Below are 19,275 nucleotides of genomic sequence, written 5' to 3' on the forward strand. Positions count from 1 at the left end.
GAAGAAACACTGTAGAGTTTTGCTTTCAAATCAGAGGAAGGGAGTACATATGTTACAACCACAGCTATTTTTTGCTGACAAGTGTGAACACAGTGCTCTGAGAACAAGTCTGGCTCCTTTCTGCACTGATGCTACTGTGTCATGGGGCCACGTTCCAAAGGGAGAGAAGGTCCTGCATCTTGTACCACAGAAGCAAAATGCCAGGAGGACACGTCGGGGCCCAAAGGGTTGTGAGAGAAAAAGAAAACCACATCCATCAATAAAAGCACCCTAAGTCTGGGCAGGATTTGTCACACCGTATGTCAAAGAGGAAACATGCGAACAGCAACCTCCAAGAATGAACACCAGCATCTCCACCAACCCTACGGCCCGCCTAGCTGGCATTCGGGAGAGCCCCGCGGGCTTATCTTGACTTCTGTCACTACGCCAATGACCCAGAAGTGGCAGACACATTATTCAGTCAGCGGCATCACTGCCGAAGCTGTTGGAAACCTGAGTTCACCGAGGCTTGTTGGAAGCCACCGATTTTCAGTTGTGTCATGGTCGCCACCAGGTTAATGCTACGTAATCCTCACCCAGAACCAATTTAAACCTACAGTCAAGAGGCCCACGGACCTGAAAGGCATCATTCTTGGGAGTTTGCCCCTCCACTTTTGTTCCTAATTGAGTACAAATAACAGAAAAATGGATCTCAACTGGTTACACAACACAGTTTATAATTCTTTTATTAACTAAATTACAGCTGCTTTGATATAAACTTAACTGTAAAAACCATTTATGGGTCAGTGACATGTTCTCTCAAAGATGAAAGCCAGCTCCTTTTTTTTTGTTTTGTTTTGTTTTGTTTTCTTCTTCCCAACAGTGAGTCATCAAGGCCATGGTGCTTAAACGTAAGTGGATTCCTTCACATCCATGACTCCCCAAGCCGGAGCCCATCACTCTGCTTCAGTTATTCTGAAAAATGGAAAAATGGATACATCATCACTACATGTTTCTACTTTCTATGCATTAAGAAGCAATGCATCTTTTAAAGTTTTAAAAATTATTTATTTATTTATTTATTTATTTGAGAGAAAGAGGGAGAGAGAAAAAGAGAGAGAATGGGCACACCAGGGCCTCTAGCCACAGCAAACAAACTCCAAATCCATGTGCCACCATGTGCATCTGGCTCATGTGGGACACAGAGAATCGAACTGGGATCGTTAGGCTTTGCAGGCATGCATCTTAACCGCTAAGCCATCTCTCTAGCCCAAGCAATGCATTTTTATGATTGGAAAATTATTTCAGATATATAGCATGTAAACATAAAGAAACTGTCTCAGGTTTTGCTAAGTACGATGTTAATGCCGAATGAAAATAATAGTCAGCATGGTTTGATAATTGTGGTTTGCTGGGAAAATTGAAGAAAAGCCTAGAGATGTTGATTATTCCAAGGAAAAGAAACTGATCCAAGAATAATATTCGATCACATCCACTTTGGCTCAATGCTATTCAGTTAAGAGGAAGTCCCTAAGGCATACTGTGAGCACTGAGCCACTATCAGAAGAAAGAGCCCATCAGAGAGACAGCTAACAAATAAATTCTGGCCATATAACTAGAAAAAAGTCCAGGGTATTTTAAAGGTCATCACAGATTTCATGTGCTGTAAACAAAAACTCAAGGCAAAGATTCCTTATGATATATCCTGATATAGTGGCTCAAAAGCAAAAAAAAAAAAAAAAAAAAAAAAAAAAAGGCATCACAGGAATAGGTAGAAGGATCACTGTGAGTCTGACACCAGTTTAAGATGACATTATGAATTCCAGGTCACCCTGGGCTAGAGTGAGACCCTAACTCAACCCGCCCGCCACCCCATGGGAGAGATGGCTTAGTGGTTAAAAGCTTGTCTGTGAAGTCTAAGGACCCCGGTTCGAGGCTCAATTCCCCAAGACCCACGTTAGCCAAATGCACAAGGGGGCACACGTGTCTGGAGTTTGTTTGCAGTGGCTGGAGGCTCTGGCCTTCCCACAACTAAACAACTAAACGCCAAGCAGCAGCAAGATGACCAAAGACCAGCCGAGACAAAGGATCCAAGAACTCACTTAACAGGTGTCCCAGAAAGCCTTGGCCGGTGCTCTCTCCAGATGAGCATGTCTCAACAGAACATGAGTAACACGGAAAACCGACATTACGTCTCTCCAGTGGAGCACATCTCAACAGGAAATTAATAACATGGAACACTAAGACAATATGTCTGCCTGGAGAAAGACTAATGGTCTCCTGTTGAGTGCTCCAAAGAAAGAACTCAAAGAATGATTGTAAATATGTTTGCAGAACTCAGACGGGACACAAACAAATACCTGAATGATATTGAAAAGAACACAAACAACTAAGCGCATTCTAAGAGGATGGAGTAAATGGCAAAGATTTCCAAGAGAACACAAACAGATAAATGAAATGAAGAAGTCAAGTCAGTATATTAAAACTGGAATTCAGGGCTGGCAATATGGCTTAGCAGTTAAGTGCTTGTCTGTGAAGCCTAAGGACCCAGGCTCGAGGCTTGATTCATTCCCCAGGACCCACGTAAGCCAGATGCGCAAGGGGGCACATGCGTCTGGAGTTTGCTTGCAGTGGCTGGAGACCCTGGTGCACCCATCCTCCCTCTCTCTCTCTCCCTCCCTCTCTCTCTCTCTCTCTCTACCTCTTTCTCTCTCTGTCGCTCTCAATTTTTTTTTTTTAAAAATCTGGAATTCAATAAAAAGACATGATAAGTTAAATAAAAAGAAAAACTAAATGGCTCTGACCACTTGGGAAGTTCCAGCTGTGAGTGAGGTTTTCCCTCATCGGGGCCTGGGCCTCAGGTTAAGCGCAGGGGAGGGACCCCTCTCCACATGGGCTCCTTTACCCCCTCTAGCTCCCCACATGGCAGGAGTTCCTTGCACTTTCTTTTCTCTTTCTTCTTTCCAGTTTTCCCAGGCCCTCTACATGGGATCTTTAGCCATGTGAATATCTTTCCTTGGCTCTGTACTTCCCTCAATAAATATAATAATTTAATAATAATAATAGTAATAATAATAATAATAAACTAAATAAAGCTGGAAATGAAAAACAAAATAAGTCAAACAGAAAGCTCCATGGGGGTGGCTGGAGAGATTTCTCAGTGGTTAAGGCTCTTGTTTACAACTAATCACCCAAGTTCGACTTCCCAGTACCCATGTAAAGCCAAATACACAAAGAGGCGCAAGCAGCTGGAGTTCATTTGCAGTAGCTAGAGGCCCTAGCATGCCCATTCTGTCTGTCTTCTCTCTGTGTCTGTTTCTCTCTCTCTCCTTGCAAATAAATAAATAAAAATATCAAAAAGAGAGCCCCAAGACAAGCTTCACCATAAAATGGATCACACAGAGGATGGACTATCAGGGCTTGAAGACGTGGTATAGGAATTGGGTCAGTTGGTCAAAATCAGTAATATGTTCAAAAATGCATGAATAGAGCATGAAAAGTCTTTGGAACTTCATAAAAAGACCCAAGGTTTGAATAATGAGCACTGAATAATGGCAAAGAAAAAAAATTCAATAAATAAGAAATATGTTTCAAATTTAGGGGAAGAGGTGTCCATCCAAGCATAAGAGGCGCACAGAACATGAAGCACACAGGACCAGATAAGAAACTGCACGCTAAACACGAAATACACGGAAGAAAGAAAGGCACTGAAGGAGACAACAGAGAACCATCATACAGGCCCGTCAGAGTAACAGCTGGCTTTTCACAGTAGAAACTCTGAAAGCCAAAAGGGCTTGGAATGACGTATTCCAAGTACTGAAATGTCACAGCTTCTAACTCCCAGTACTGCGCCCAGCACAATTCTTTCTCATCATAGAAGGAGAGAGTAGAGCTTTCTATGCTAAAGGCAGGCTCAATGAATTTATGACTATGAAGGCAGCTCTACAGAGGATACTACTAGGAATACTTTAGACTGAAGTGTAAGGACATAGTCAAAAGCTTACAGGGAAAAAAAAAAAGATCAATGTTAGAACCTTCGTTAAGCAAGTAAGAATAAGTGAGTATCAAACTCGGCAAGATCATCAACATGACAGGAATTAACTAACACCTTTCAATAATAACTCTTAATATTAATGATCTCAATTCCCCAATCAAAAGGCAAAGGTAAACATAGGACCCATCTCTTTTCTGTTTTCAAGAAACTGACCATTAAAGACAGACAGTAACTAAGCCAGATAGGTTGGAGAAAATAAAAGGTATCCCAAGCAAATGGAACTAGGAACAAGCAGCATATGTTTCTGTTCTAATGACTGAAGCTATAGACTTCAAATCAAAATTAGCCAGAAAATACAAAAAAAAAAAAAAAAAAACACTTCTTACTGAGTAAGTAAACAATTCACCAAGACAACAAAATAATTCTAACCAGACATGCACCAAAGACAGGCATACTTAATTTCATAAAATAAGTTTTACTAGCTATAAAGTCAGATATAAACCCCAATAAAGTAATAGTGAGTGACTTCAATAGGCCACTCTCACTAATAGATAGGTTAGAATCATTGAGATTAAGTGACATCATAGAACAGTTGCCAGTTGAGGGGAAATAGCCACTGGTAGTGATGAGAAGAGAAGAAATGCAGTGGGACCGAGGGGATAAGAGAGTATAATATGGGGTAGATGTGCTCAAAATGCAATATATGTGGGCAGAATAGTTAAGTTTAAATAAAATCGTTAAGGTATAAAATTACATTACATACACATATGAAAATGTCATAATAAAACCCATGGCATATCATTTGTATGTGCTAATCACGCATTGAAAGTATTCTTTTATTTATTGCTATGAAATATAGTACAAAACATGCATTTAAAGGCTGTGACAAAAACCCACTAATATGGGATCATTTTGTGACTTATTAAATACAAGTCTAAACACTGTTTTAAATTTAGTTCACTAACCCATGGGCAAAGTGTTTTTAATTTATGCAAAATTAATTGTACTCAAGGGAATAAGGTCTCTAGTGTTAAATGGTTCACTTTGTTATAGGGTGAGCAAGCAGGGCCCAGACTTGAAAACAGCAAATACAGATCAGGGTATTTACATGAGCAAGGAATGCTTACAAGCATCAATACAATAAAGGAAAATTCGAATATACTATAAAAGTATAAATGTGTACTAAATGTCACTAGAACCGAAGAATAATAGTATATTATTAAGGTAAAATCATGATGAATGCTAACAACATAGGCATGGCAGATTTATTTAAGGATTAGCATATATATGCATTTGGAATACTCAAAAAATAAGTTCTTACTAATCTAGAGTCCAAAAAAAGTGGGAAAAATGACTAAACATGCCTCTCTCTCTTTCTCTTTAATCCTCTCCCATAAGGTTAGAATCAAGTTCTTGCTACACACACACATACAGATCCTATGGGTAACATACAATATCACCTACACAAACATTAAAAAAAAGTGTCAAAATGAGGCAGATTTGTGCCTTATAAAATGTTTTCAGGCTAGGCATGGTGGCACATGTCTTTAATCCCAGCACTAAAGAGGCAGAGGTAGGAGAATCACCATAAGTCTGAGGCTACCATGAAACTACATAGTGAGTTCCAGGTCAGCCTGGGCTAGAGTGAGACCTCTAAAAACCAAAAGAAATTTAAAAGAAATAAAAAAGCGGGCTAGAGATGGCTTAGCAGTTAAGGCGCATGCCTGCGAAGCCTAAAGACCCAAGTTTGATTCTCTAGGTCCCATGTAAGCCAGATACACATGCTGGCACATGTGTCTGGAGTTTGTTTGCAGTGGCTAGAGGATGTGACATACCCATTCTCTCTCTCTAATAAATAAATAAATAAAAACAAATTAAAATAAAAAATGAAAACATTTTTAAAGGCTGGAGAGGTGGCTTAGTGGTTAAGGTGCTTGCCTGCAAAGCCTAAGGACCTGGGTCCAACTCCCAAGTACCCCGTAAAGCCAGATGCACAAAGAGGTGTGTGCATCTAGAGTTTGTTGTGGCTAGAGGCCCTGGTGTACCCTGTTCTCTCTCTCTCTCTCTCTCTCTCTCTCTCTTTCTCTCTCTCTCTCTCTCTGCTTGCAAATACATGAATAAAATATTACAAAGCATTTAAGTAACAATAAACATTTATCAAAAGTGGCAATTTCTCAGCTGTAAACCATGACTCTAATTCATGAAATGCCATAACTTTTATAGTCACAGTTTCACAATTTTTAGCAAATAGTTGTTTTATACATCAGGAAATGTGGACCTTTATGATTTGACCAATGCCCTTTTATTTAAAAGAAGACACACTTGTAAAAAATGTTATGCTTTCTTTTCAATGTCTATATTTCAACCAATGGATAATAACCATAGGTGGATTTTATACTTACCATCGTTCATCATTCCTTTTGATTCTTTAAATGCTAAGAATTAGTAACAAGTCAAGAAAGCAGTTAGTAAGCTTTCACAGTCAGAAATCACTTCAAAATAAATACATATGCAACAGCAAAATGCCAACTACTCCACAACCAGACAGCCAAAGCCATTTTAAGGTTATCATTTCACTGCAAAGCATTTCTATGGATCACACCCACAGTGGCCACAAGGAAACAGACTCAGGAATACAGATCTAGATTTCTACAAAAAGAAAGTGAAACATTCTGATTTCAAGCCATGGTAGCAATCTGTATCTTTCTGAACTTTACAAATCCCTTTTGAAGTCACTGAGGGTGATACACTACTTCATTTTGGCCAATATAAAAAGGTCAAATCCTTGCCCAAATTATAATTGGCTTGGGTAAGCAAATACTGGGGATCATGGAACAGTGTACTTTTCCCAGAGGTGCAAATATTACAAAAGAAATACTCCCAATTCTTGAAGAATAATCAAAGAAAGACAGATCAAGGCAAAAGAAAAAATAAATAAATAAAAACCCAAACAAGATTGTCCCCAAGGCATGTAGATGTGCAGTCTAACTTCTTTTGAGGACCAGTTCAAATTATGATACAATAATGGATCAAGAATAATATGTCAGTGTATAATGATCACATACCGTTAAGGGGCTCCTCTACAGCTTTCTGGAAAATATTTAAAATATATTCATATAAAGTGTAATTTATCTCATGTCTTTTGTTTAAACTAAAACTTATATATGCTAACATTTAGCAATGTAAATAGTGAATTCTAAAGTCCAAAGACAAAATAAGAGAGGAAAGTTCTAATGAAATAAAGCTTGCCAAGTCTAATTTATAGTTTAATAACAATTGGACTGCTCTCTTGATATTTTTTCTGTGCAGATTTTCCACTTCAGTAATCCCTCTGTTCAAGAAATCCCAACTTTTCACAAGAATATTACAGTGCAAACATGCAGATTGCAACAACAGGAACGTAAGACGATAAACAAGAAATGGTGGCAAAGCAGTTAATTCTGTGTCATGCAAACTGCGCACAGTTAACAGGGAAAGAAGGCTGTTAAGAATTAATGGTCTAAAGACCAAGTTATCTCTAAGAGGCACTAGGAAAACTGTTGGCTGCTTATGACTAATGTAGCTATGCACCAATCTCTGAAATAAATGGCTGAGTTTTATTAATTAACATTATTAAATTATTGATTCATGTATTAACACCCAGACCCAACCTCCCCTTTTGATGTTTGCCAGACTAAGGAGCACTTCCTGGGACCTTCGGGATTCCAGAGAGAGCTGTCATTGATCATTTATAGGAAGCTGAGTACAATCTTATTTCCACATAAGAGTTCTTGGACTTGTCAATGTGATGAGATGTATAATGATTTTTATATTGTCCTCATCTAGACTTCCTAAATTTTATCCTTTTCTTAGAATTTTCTCAGAGAGATGAAGCTATCACAATATAATGAAGGCTAAGGTACAGGTTTTAGGGAGAAAAATGTTTATAAAGTGGGGGAGGGGACAGAAATGGATAGGGGCATTCATGTCCCCACAGGAAACGCCAATAACCCCAATAAGTTCATATAGTAAAGATATCAAAAATAAAGTTGAAAAATGAGTTAGGGATGAGACTTAACTCTGGACAATTTTTTGTTGATGTTGTTGTTGGTTTTTTTTTTTTTGTTTTTCAAGGTAGGGTTTCACTCTGGCTCAGGCTGATCTGGAATTCACTATGTAGTCTCAGGGTGGCCTCGAACTCTCAGAGATCCTCCTACCCCTGCCTCCTGAGTGCTTGGATTAAAGGCATGTGCCATCACGCCCGGCTGGACAATTTTTTTTAAACAACATTTATATTTACATTTCAACAATATATAGACTACAAATTTTAATGAAGTCAATTTAACATAACTTTCTCTTCCCTGTTATCAAGCTTGAAATTGTTATTCTGTGTATTCACATCAAATGAATCTAATAGGTATGGAAACAAACTGGAATCAGCCTCCTTAGGGAAAAGAGGACCAATGCCCCCCCCCCCACTGCCGCATAAATTGTCCAATTCTGGGTATAAGAAGTAAACACAGTCATGAAATCACTTACCCTATCCTAGAGATACTTAAATAACCAAACACTGGCTTTAAAACAGAATTATGATCACTTCATGCAAAGGTGTGGAAAAGACTTCAATATTGCCTTAATTTGATATTACATTAAACAAGGACAAAATAGTTCAATACTCCAATTATCAAACTTCATTATAATCCACCAAGAGATTATTCCAAAATCATTTAATAAACTTGAACTTACCCTAGGAGGTTGTATAGTCCTCTGATTGGAAGCTGATACAAATAAAAGTAAGGACATACATTTAGTAAGTGAAATAAATGAAGGCAATGTGCTATTTAATTGTAAGCTGAAGTATATGGGGCTAAAACTAGAGGGGACTGGAGACTCTCGTGAAGGATCCCTGCTTTGATTGTCTCTAGTCTTCATGAACATCAGTAGAAGGAAGGAAACAAGAGGCATATACATTGTGTCATTTGTGCATAGCATGGCTCCCTCACTTACCACACTTCATGGTAGAAAGATGCTGTCACCCACCCTTTCCCAACATAGGTTCTTCTATCCCTTGCTTTCTCAGCTGGACGGGGCAGAATGTGCAGTGAGGGACCTCTCCTTTGGTTATTCAAAGTAGGGTCTCACCTTAGCCCAGGCTGACCTGGAATTCACTATGTATCTCAGGGTGGCCTTGAACTCATGGCAACCTTCCTACCTCTGCCTCCCGAGTGCTGGGATTAATTTAAAGTTGTGTGCCAACTTGCCTGGCTTTTCTCTTTTTTCTTTCATCTTTCCACTTCTCAAAGCTCCAGACAGTTAACAAGTGACAAGAAAATATTCCCTAGGCAGCTAGTTCCAGGCACAATCAGGGTCTCCTCTGCTTTCTTCCCTGGCTTCCCAGCCCTTTTCTGCTTCTGAACAGATTAGCTCAGGAAGATGAGGGAGCACAGGCCATGGGCTAAATGGAAACAGGGAGGACTACTCTGAGTATAGGTCAGAAGCAGCAATTTCCTTACAAAACTAGGTGAGGGAGCCTTGGAGAAGGCGAAGCCAGTCTGTAACTTACCCAGCATGACCAGCAACATTCCCCAAATCCCTCTGTAGCAAAATTACCCTACTGTGTTACTCTCCTGGTATTCATTTGCTAGGCAGAATTTCCCAACCCGTCTATAGGGGTTTGACTCAGGTGTCCCCCATAAACATAGGTGTTCTGATTGCCAGGTTCTCAGCTGACAGAGATTTGGGAATGAATGCCTCATGAAGGTGGAGTATTTTGGGGGTGCTCTTATGGGTATTATAGCCAGTTTCCCCTTGTTAGTGTTTGGCACACTCGCCTGTTTCTGTGGTCCACATGATATTGCCCAGGGGGGTGATATCCACCCTCTGCTCATTTTTCCCTACAATCATGGAGCTTTCTCCCCTCAAGCCTGTAAGCCAAAATAAACCTCTTTTTTTTTTTTCCCCACAAGCTACTCTTGGTTGGGTGATTTCTACCAACAATGCGAACCTGACTGCAATGCCACTCATCTCTCACTTCACAAATCCAAACTTCTCATAAAATGCACCCATTCAACCATTCAGAAAGTAACAACAGAATTCATGATATCACCAGACAAGAGAAGCGAGCAAAAGAGAATCATTTTCAAGTCATACACACCGACATGAGTAAGAAGATGGAAACTGCGTTGGGGTTTGTGGGATTGCACCAAAACCTGGTGTGGAAGGCGGGCTGTCTTGCTCATTAGCTGATGGAGACAGGGTCGGGGCAATCTGCTGCTCTGTGCTAGTTACTTAGGATCACCCCCCATAACCGCCCATCATGCTTCTTCTAGAGCTGATGGAAAACAAGACAGGTTCTGATGCCAGGAAGGCCATTCCGTGGGCCAGCCTGATAATGCTTTCTCAAACTGGAAATGGTAACTGACTGGACAAGTATGTTTTTCACTCTCATCCACACAGAAGAGGGGAAAAGCCGTGAGGAGACTACAAAACTGGTGATGGGGAAGGGAGCAAAGTCAGAAACAGAAGTAAGCAAGGAGGAGCGCAGAGCTTGGAGAAAAGTGCCCATGCGCCAAGAGCTACCGCGGAATAGATGACCCAGTCCCACAAGAAATGGGAGCAAAACAGAATCCTTAAATCATGCAGATTGAACGCAGCATCAGGGACAAGAGAGAAGATGACCAGATTCAAAACTAATAGGGGCCTGAGGTAGCTGCTAAGAGGAATCTGTATGAAACAAGAGAACATCCACCAGCTCTTTCCGGGGAGAAGGTGGTGGGATGGCTGCTGTTTCAGGTGCACTTGAACCACTTTGTCTCCCGCTCTGTAAGCTCCATCTATGTGCGTATGAAGGCCGCTGCTTGTCGAGGAATGAAATGGGCTGAGGTATATCACATCCAGCAGCTTTCCAAATAACCAAGCTGAACCAGATCCTTGTTAGGGACCATCTGACAGCCATGTATGTACAACTTCCCTCAGCTACCATGCACTGCATCTTAAGTTTCATAAAGGAAAAGTGCTATCTAGTTTTCTGATTGGTAACATGAAGGGTCAGAGGAAATGTTAGTGTTATACTGTGGAGCCCATAGATGCACTGGTCAGAATTAGTTTTAAGAATTGTCAAGTAATTCTTCTTTCCACCAACCATGTGCTTAGTTGCTAAGTTCCGATTTTCAAGTCTAAGGAATGTGACATCTGGCTAGGCCATTCTGAGCAAAGATCTAACTATGAGAAATACCAGTCAGTTATGTTCCTCTATCTTTATAAACTGAGACAGCTCAGAAATTAGTGTCGCCTGAGTTAATTCTCCCCAATGAGGATATAATCCATGTGATGAGCCCTGAACAGGACTGGTCTGTGGCTCTCGTCAGCACAGGCATTGAGAGCCATAAATTTTTAATCGAGAGCTCTAAGTAGCCACATGAGCCTACTGGCAGTCTTTCTTAGTTTGTTCTCTCTCTGAAATACCCAATTACATGCCATACATATATTTCAGTTCTTTGGGTTTTTTTTTTCCAGAATCACCTATCATCAACAGAGAAGACAATATATCTGAATACACACGTGCACAAGCATGTTGGGTGTGTGTGTATACACAGACATTGTGCCCTAGTATACTTTTAGAATGAGTATCTGAGATGTTGTGGTAGATAGGACTTTGACTATTATCAGGTTGATTTGGACATACTGAACTGACTGGTAACGGTTTTCAAAATGATCTCACACTGGCCCTCATCCATCATGAATGCAGGCCTCCCATATAAACAAGTCCAAGTTCAATGAATAAAGTCATTTCTTTTTAATCTTTCATATGCTCTCACATTCAGTTATTATTCCACGCCCACTTTCTGACTTCATAAAATTAAAATGCGTCTAGTATGAAAGAAAAAAATTGCAAGATTTTTTTTAAAGAAAGCAAATGTCTAAATCATATCCTTTAAAATTACAATTAAGGCTACAAATTTAAATTTGGAAATAATGAAAAATATAGAAGTTCAGATTCTCACGGGATATTAACTCACTTTTAAGAGACAGCTTGGGTTTTTCTTTAAAGTATCTAAGGATTTTATTACATTGAAATCCAGACATTCATTTCTACAAATGCATCTTCAATACACAGAAATTATTTGGGAAATATATATAACTCTTACTTCTTGATACATACGCTCAAATTTGCAACCTTAATTTAATATATATGCAGATTTACACAGCTGTAGCACATGAACAGAGCACATTAACTTCCTAGTCTACCTACCACATCATCTAAGCAGCAGCTTTTCCTGTGCCTGTTATGTCCGTGCCTTTCAACTGACCGAAGGTGGCTCTGCACTCTGGCATCACACAAGTCGATTGGAAAAGTTAATTGAGAATATTCTCAAAGTGCCAAATAAAATTGGACTGAATTCTTAATTTACATATAGTATATTTATCCACTGAAACCATGATAAAGAAAATACTTTGGGGTTCTTGTAGTGATTGCACTTTCATGACTGTAATTTTAAACAACCATTTTAATGGTTTCACAAGCTTCTCAGGAAAGTCAGGCACAGAAGTGAGAGCGTAGAGGCAACAGAGCCCCCAGGATCCTATTCCTGGGGAGGCAGCAAGGCCGGCCCTGATGGCAACTGTGCAGAGCGAGAAGCACGCCTTGCCAGATGGGTGGCATGAGTAGGCATGGCAACAAAAGGAGGTAGGTATTCTAGACAGACAAGGGAAGGGTGGCAGCTTAAAGCTGACCCACACTCAGAGACACCTCATGCCCCCCCACCTCATCATAGCTATGCGAATACCGCAGGTCACGCCCCATTCTTAGACATGCACGCGGTGACAGAATCAGCCCTATCACCTCTCAAGGCCAGACTCGGGTGATTGGAAGACTCAACAGAAAGATAACAGGGCAGCAGAATTCAAGAGCCCGCACGCAGACACCAGCCCACTGCCCATGGACTCAGCGGTGCTACGCAGGCTTATGTTGCATGCAGTTAGGAAATGTTGGCAAGAATGAGCTATGACTTATGAACATACAAACCAAAGATAGGCACATTTTGGTTGCATATTTTGATGGTGTATCTAATACGCATTCATTAAAAGGGAGAAAAAATATGTAACAGACCAAACTCAATTAATGGATTTAGGAGCCAAAGTTAAAAAAATAGAGGTAAAAATGCTTTGCTTATACAAATCATATGAAAATTTTCTTCACTGTAATTATTCAAGTTTTGCATTAGTTTGTAGAAACGTAAGATTGTTTACCTAAAGCAGAAGCAATGCTGTTTTTACTTCATGAATTTGTAACTCTAGATTATCTTGAAATATGGTGGAGGTTTTGCTTTACTTCATAAATAAAGAAACAAGTTCTTTTAAGGGAGACTACCATAAATCAGTTGGCAGGCAACATGTTTGGCTTAGCTAAGACAACAAAACACACAAATTTCAGAACTTCTAAAGGTATCTACCTCTGTATATATTCAAAACCGGAATTCATAAACCTGCTACTTATTGGCAGATCAAATATCAAAGTTAGAAACAATGTAATCAATGTCACACTTACTAAGAATTGTTTTTTAAAGGTAGCACAATCTTAAAGAAGAACTATTTTATTATATTGGTTTTACTTAAAAATCATTTTAAATTAATGCAGTAGGAGTCACTAAACTTTAAAATGACAGGAGTGATTTTCAAATTCCGTCTCCTTAGGGCATGTCGGTATGTATAGGTAGTGCGTAAGGACAGAAAGTGACAAACAGGTCTCCATCAAGGAGCCCTATCATTGAAGTAAGGGATAATGAAAAAAGTAACATTAGTTTAAATGGATTTTAACATTGGGGAGATGGCTCAGCAATTAAAAGCGCTTGCTTGCAAAACCTCTCAGCTCACGGTTCAATTCCCCAGAACCCACATAAAGCCAGATGCACAAAGTGGAGCATGCGTGTAGAGTTCATTAGCAGGGGCTGAAGGCCCAGGGTGCCCATTCTCACTCTAACTTACTCTCCCTCTCTCTGCTCACAAATAAGTAAGTGAAAATATTTAAAAATAAATATGTAAAATGGATCTCACTTTTTACAAAAGATCCAAGTTCTTTATGTACTATATGTAAATATAAAACAAAGCAATTTTTATTAATTCCTGTGCCGTTTCCATCTTTAAGCATCTTCATTTCAAGTGCATTCCCACATTTTCCAAGGTGTCACTATATCGCTTTGGGCCTGAATTGAAGAAAACCAACTAAACTCCTTTTCTGAGTTATATTTGCGAAATTCTCCAAGGAAGGTAACAAAAATAAAAAGAACTTACCCACAAATTTCATATAAACTAGTCCAAGTAATTCTGCTAGAGCTATGATACCCAAACCTGAAATCAAAAGAGGGCCATGAACTGGTTCACATGCTGTAGAAAAAAAATGAAATCTGACATTAGAAATTCATATAAAATAACTGACTTTTAAAAGAAATTAAAAATAACTAATAACACAGTTTTATTTGTCTTATGGCGGTGCTGGGATTCCACACCAATACCTCTTGCACACCAGGCCAACACTCTACCGCCAAGCCTCCCATGCAAGGTACCTTCTAATTCATATATTCATATCCTAATGATAAATAAATAAACACTAACTTTATTAAGTCAGTCAGTGAAACAACTCTCAATTATTACAAGAAAAAAAAATCTCCTTGGCATAACATTCCCTTATCATATCTAGATTAATGGTGAGAAAGTGTGCAAAGTCTTTCCAGCCAATTACAGCTTGGTTGCTTTTAAAGTTTTCTTGCAAATATTAAGATGGCTCAGCAATCCAGGTGACATGCTTGAATGACTGCTGGCCCAAATTTGACTCCCTGACACCTATGTAAAGCCAGACAGGTGCACAGTGGTGCATGCACCTGTGATCCCGGCTTGCCTGTTGCAATGGGAAAAAGAGCGAGGGGGAATCCCAAGGATCATGGGCCAGCTAGTCTGGGACACATGCAGTGACAAAACAAGAGAGACCATGACTCAAGAAGAATGAACAAGGAGAAGATAAATACCTCAAGGTTGTCCTGTGACCTTTATTCTGTGCCATGGTATACACATGTACACACACACACACACACACACACACACACACACACATCCACACAAACATACACATACATATAAATTTTAAAAAGGAAAGGCTCACTATACATGTGGTAAAACATATGTGCAGAGACAGAAAATCTCACTCCTTGATTGGTGGTACCAGAGTTCATCGGATGACTACAAAATTAACTTTACCTTAACACTCCTTGTAGTTACCCAGATAAAGTTGAAGACTTACACATACAAAAACATGCTGTAGGATATTCCAAGAAACTTTACACCTGGTTACAAAAAAATTGAAGGCAACCAAAATGCCCTTTAAGGTGCATTTATGAGCAAATTATGACATATTCCCATGACAGAGTATTACTCAACATGAAAAAGAGTAATGAGCCATCAAGCTCTAGAGACATGGAGGAAATGTAGATTCACTTTTCTATGGAAAAGATGACCTGCAGTGTGATTCGGGCTCTAAGACATTCTGGGGGGTGTAACACCGTGTGCAAAGGGAAGAGCTTGTTGCAGGAGGCGTGCATGGAGAGATGGACAAGTAGAACACAGGGAGGCAGTCTGCATGACGCCTCCACGGAGGACACGTGCCATTACACCTCTGCCACAGCCTCAAAAGCTCCACGAGGCAACACGAGGCATGAAGCACCGCAGAAGCCAGGTGACAATGATGTCTCTGCATGCTCATCGATTGTTCCAGTCTTGTCTGGGATGTTAATGTACACTTAATGTAATGTAATGTAAGAAAGAGTTGGGAGATATGGAAACTTTATTTCTCTTTTCCACTCATTTTTTTCTGTGAAACCAAAACTGCCCTAAAAGTGTGTGTATATGTGTCTGTCTGTCTGTCCCCCCCTCTCTATACATACATATATATATATATATATATATGTATATATATATATGTGTGTATATATATATATATATATATATATATCAGTATACCTCAATTGCTCTCTCTCTATATATATATACATATCTATATCTATATACATATCTATATCTATCTATCTATCTATCTATCTATCTATCTATCTATCTGCACATGTGTGTGCACACACATATATTAATAAAAGCTTCAAATGCAGAAAGAAAACAGGACTGCAGGAGGAGAGGTCGTAATCCTTACCCATGATACAGAGACACAGTCCAACCACAGCAAGGACATAGCCCAGCACCTGGGTGATCAATATGGCGATGGTGAAGGAGGTCATCCCAAATGCTGGGGAAGACAAGGGACAGAGCAGAGTGGTGAGGGAACTGATGACCACTCCTCCTGGCATTGGATATGACCAGAATGATCCTATGACCAGATGGACTTATCAGATGACACACAATGCCTCCGGGATTTCACCCTTCCGGGAAGTATCAAATACACACTTACACCTTCCCCAACTTCTTATGGTCACCGACTTCTGAGAGGAACTGATAGTTTTGGGCCACGTGTGCATTTTACAGTACATGTAGCAGCCCCGCACATCGGCAGCCGGTCTCGTGCACAGAAATGCGAACGCAGCCTCTCTATCATGAATGCCCAAGATCTGTGATTCTGTAATGAACTGACCTTTCCCTTGTTTAGCAAGTCAGAGCCAGGCTCTCACTCACTGTCAACTGGGAACCTTTAGTAAGAACAACAAAACCATGATAGTGACTTACTCTTAAAATGAGGAGAAAATGATATGGTCTATTGGCAAGACCTCTAACTGTCTTTTCAAAATAGTGTCACCACTAGCTAAAGAAAGTCTCTTTCCAAAATTTGTGATTTACAACCATATTTTATAGAGCTAGTCTTCTTGATGCAGAGGGTTAGTAAAAGAAAATAAATAAGTGCTTCTAACATTTAATTGATAACCACAAAACCTGAAATTACAATATGCAAATAATCATTGAAAATTACACAGCACACTTTAAATTATGCTACCTGCTATCAAATACATAGAATTTCTTTTTACAGAATGACTTCCTTGAAGATCTAAAGTAACCTTAAAATTCAATCTGTATGGAAAATATCACTATGAGCCGGGCGTGGTGGCACACGCCTTTAATCCCAGCACTCGGGAGGCAGAGGTAGGAGGATCGCCATGAGTTTGAGGCCACCCTGAGTCTCCATAGTGAATTCCAGGTCAGCCTGGGCTAGAGTGAGACCCTACCTCGAAAACCCCCCCCAAAAAAAAAGAAAATATCACTACGAACACAAGAGACAACTCTTAGTAAACAGATTTTTATTGAGCTATTAAAACACATACAAGAACATTTTTACTAAAACTACTGTTTTGGGCTGGAGAAATGACTTTGTGGTTAAGGCACTTGCCTGCAAAGCCTAAGGACACAGGTTCAGCTCTTCAGGACCCATGTAAGCCAGATGTACACGGTAGCACATGTGTCTGGAGTTTGTTTGCAGTGGCTAGAGGCCCTGGTATACCCATTCTCTCTCTTACTCTCTCTCAAAAGTAAATAAGTAAACTAAAATAAAATATTTTTAAAACACTACTTTTTTAAAAGGAAAAGGTAAATTCATGCTATAAGAACAAATACCCACCTGTCATGAACACATTGTACTGAAGAAATATTAATATTATTGTAGAAATTACAATGAGACCAAGTCCAGAAGCATTCTTTACTGGATATTCTCCTGTTAATACATAAGCGTATGTGAAATATTTTCTTGCATACTTTGTGAAGTTGAAGCACATAAGTTAATAACTGTTTTAATCTCAATTACACTGTGACACACTCAAAAGTTTCTCTCAAGTTCACATGTGGGGCTTTGGTTCAGGTGTCCCCCATAAACTTAGGTGTTCAGATGCTAGGTTCCCCAGCTGAAGGCAACTGGAAATCAAAGCCTCCTGGAGGCACAGCATTGTTGGGGGCGGGCTTATGGGTGTTACAGCCAGCTTCCCCTGCCAGTGTTTGGCACACTGTACTGTTGCTATGGTCCACCTTATGTGGGCCAGGGGGTGATATCTACCCTCTGCTCATGCCGTTGTTTTCCCCTGCCATCATGGAGCTTCCCCTCCAGTCTGTAAACCAAAATAATCCTCTTTTTTCCCCCACAAGCTGCTCTTGGTTGAGTGATTTCTACCAGCAATGCAAACCTGACTGCAACATCACAAACAACAAATGATTCTCTCCCTCTCTCTCCCTCTCTGTCTCTCTCGGTTACTTAAAATAAAACTGAAGATTTTATATCTCAGCATGTTGAATACTCGCGTGAGCATACGTGCACTGCCATCTGCCTTACCACAACCCAGTGGGGTCCCCAGTCTGCCAGGGAGCCCCCTTCTGCCCTCACCTTTCTTCCCAGGGCCTCGTCCTCACCGCCCACTCACACTGACATCCCCAGGTGCAGCTGCCTCCTCTGACAGACACGGTTCCCATATCCATTCCCACTTCCATACTTTGGCCAAAGAAAAGCTTCCCTCCACAGTGGAGAGAGTGGTGGTCCTAATTATCCTCCCACATCCAGTCCCTGGAGCCTGTTGCTATCACCTTGTTATGCAGCAGAAGAATGATAACTACAGTAAATGGGGAAAGATAATATTCACCACAGAATCTTGAGGAAGAAACCTATCTCAAATTACGTGGGTGGCATGAGTCCTCGTGAGACAGGGGATTGGAGGGAAATCCCATGAGGGCGCAGAGAAGACGCAGGAGAGGGCACTGTGTGGCCAGGGAGGCAGAGCTGGCTGTTAGAGGCTGGCACAAGTTAAAGATGCAACGTGTCTGTGAACACCGGCAGCCAGAAGGACCAGAAATGGCCTTCCCCCTGCCAAAGCCTCCCGAGGGGTCCAATCCTGGTGACACTCTGAGTGCAGACTCATCATGACTCAGGATCCTTGGGAGAATTTCTGTCGTCTGTGGTCATGCATTTCCCATCATCTGTTACAACAGCCCCAGCAAGCCAATGCGTGCATCGCCCTTAACACGAGTCGCTACACTACACGGCCATCTTGGTGCCTGAGCGTCCTACCTGGGATGAAGAGAATGGCTCCAACGATGACAATTATGGTGAGCATTAATCCGGTGATGAGTAGCAGAATGATTTTCTTACTTGTTCGAGTAGATTTGTATTTAAGTGCTTAAAAGAAAAACAAATAATGACATCAGGTCAGCTGTGTGTGAAGCCATTTCTAGAATGCATATCGGGCCGAGAGGTGGATGATGCACCATAAACGGATTCCCTCGGCAGAACCCCTTCCTACCAGCAGGTCTCCCCATATCTTCTCATAAGCCAGGAGATACAGGGTCATGGATGCTGA

At 40.4% G+C, this 19,275-nt stretch overlaps 1 protein-coding gene across 3 annotated transcripts in view; it reads right to left on the reverse strand.

Annotated features, from left to right (window-relative positions):
- Positions 1-699: 699 nt before the first annotated feature.
- Cd47 (CD47 molecule) overlaps positions 700-19,275 on the reverse strand; it is a 58,491-nt gene continuing 39,915 nt past the window's right edge. The window contains exons 4-11 of one of the 3 annotated variants that reach the window (XM_012950008.2): positions 18,987-19,094; positions 17,556-17,648; positions 16,146-16,238; positions 14,243-14,335; positions 8,699-8,730; positions 7,039-7,063; positions 6,376-6,408; positions 700-954 (exon numbers count right to left, since the gene is read on the reverse strand). In XM_012950008.2, coding sequence (XP_012805462.2) covers positions 950-954; positions 6,376-6,408; positions 7,039-7,063; positions 8,699-8,730; positions 14,243-14,335; positions 16,146-16,238; positions 17,556-17,648; positions 18,987-19,094 — 482 coding nt within the window. In that variant the 3' untranslated portion in view covers positions 700-949. The remainder of the gene's footprint in view (positions 955-6,375; positions 6,409-7,038; positions 7,064-8,698; positions 8,731-14,242; positions 14,336-16,145; positions 16,239-17,555; positions 17,649-18,986; positions 19,095-19,275) is intronic. The other 2 variants (XM_045147129.1, XM_045147131.1) reach the window with 2 other exon arrangements.

Source organism: Jaculus jaculus, chromosome 4 (genome assembly GCF_020740685.1).
Source record: "Jaculus jaculus isolate mJacJac1 chromosome 4, mJacJac1.mat.Y.cur, whole genome shotgun sequence".
In the NCBI taxonomy this organism is placed as follows: Eukaryota; Metazoa; Chordata; class Mammalia; order Rodentia; family Dipodidae; genus Jaculus; species Jaculus jaculus.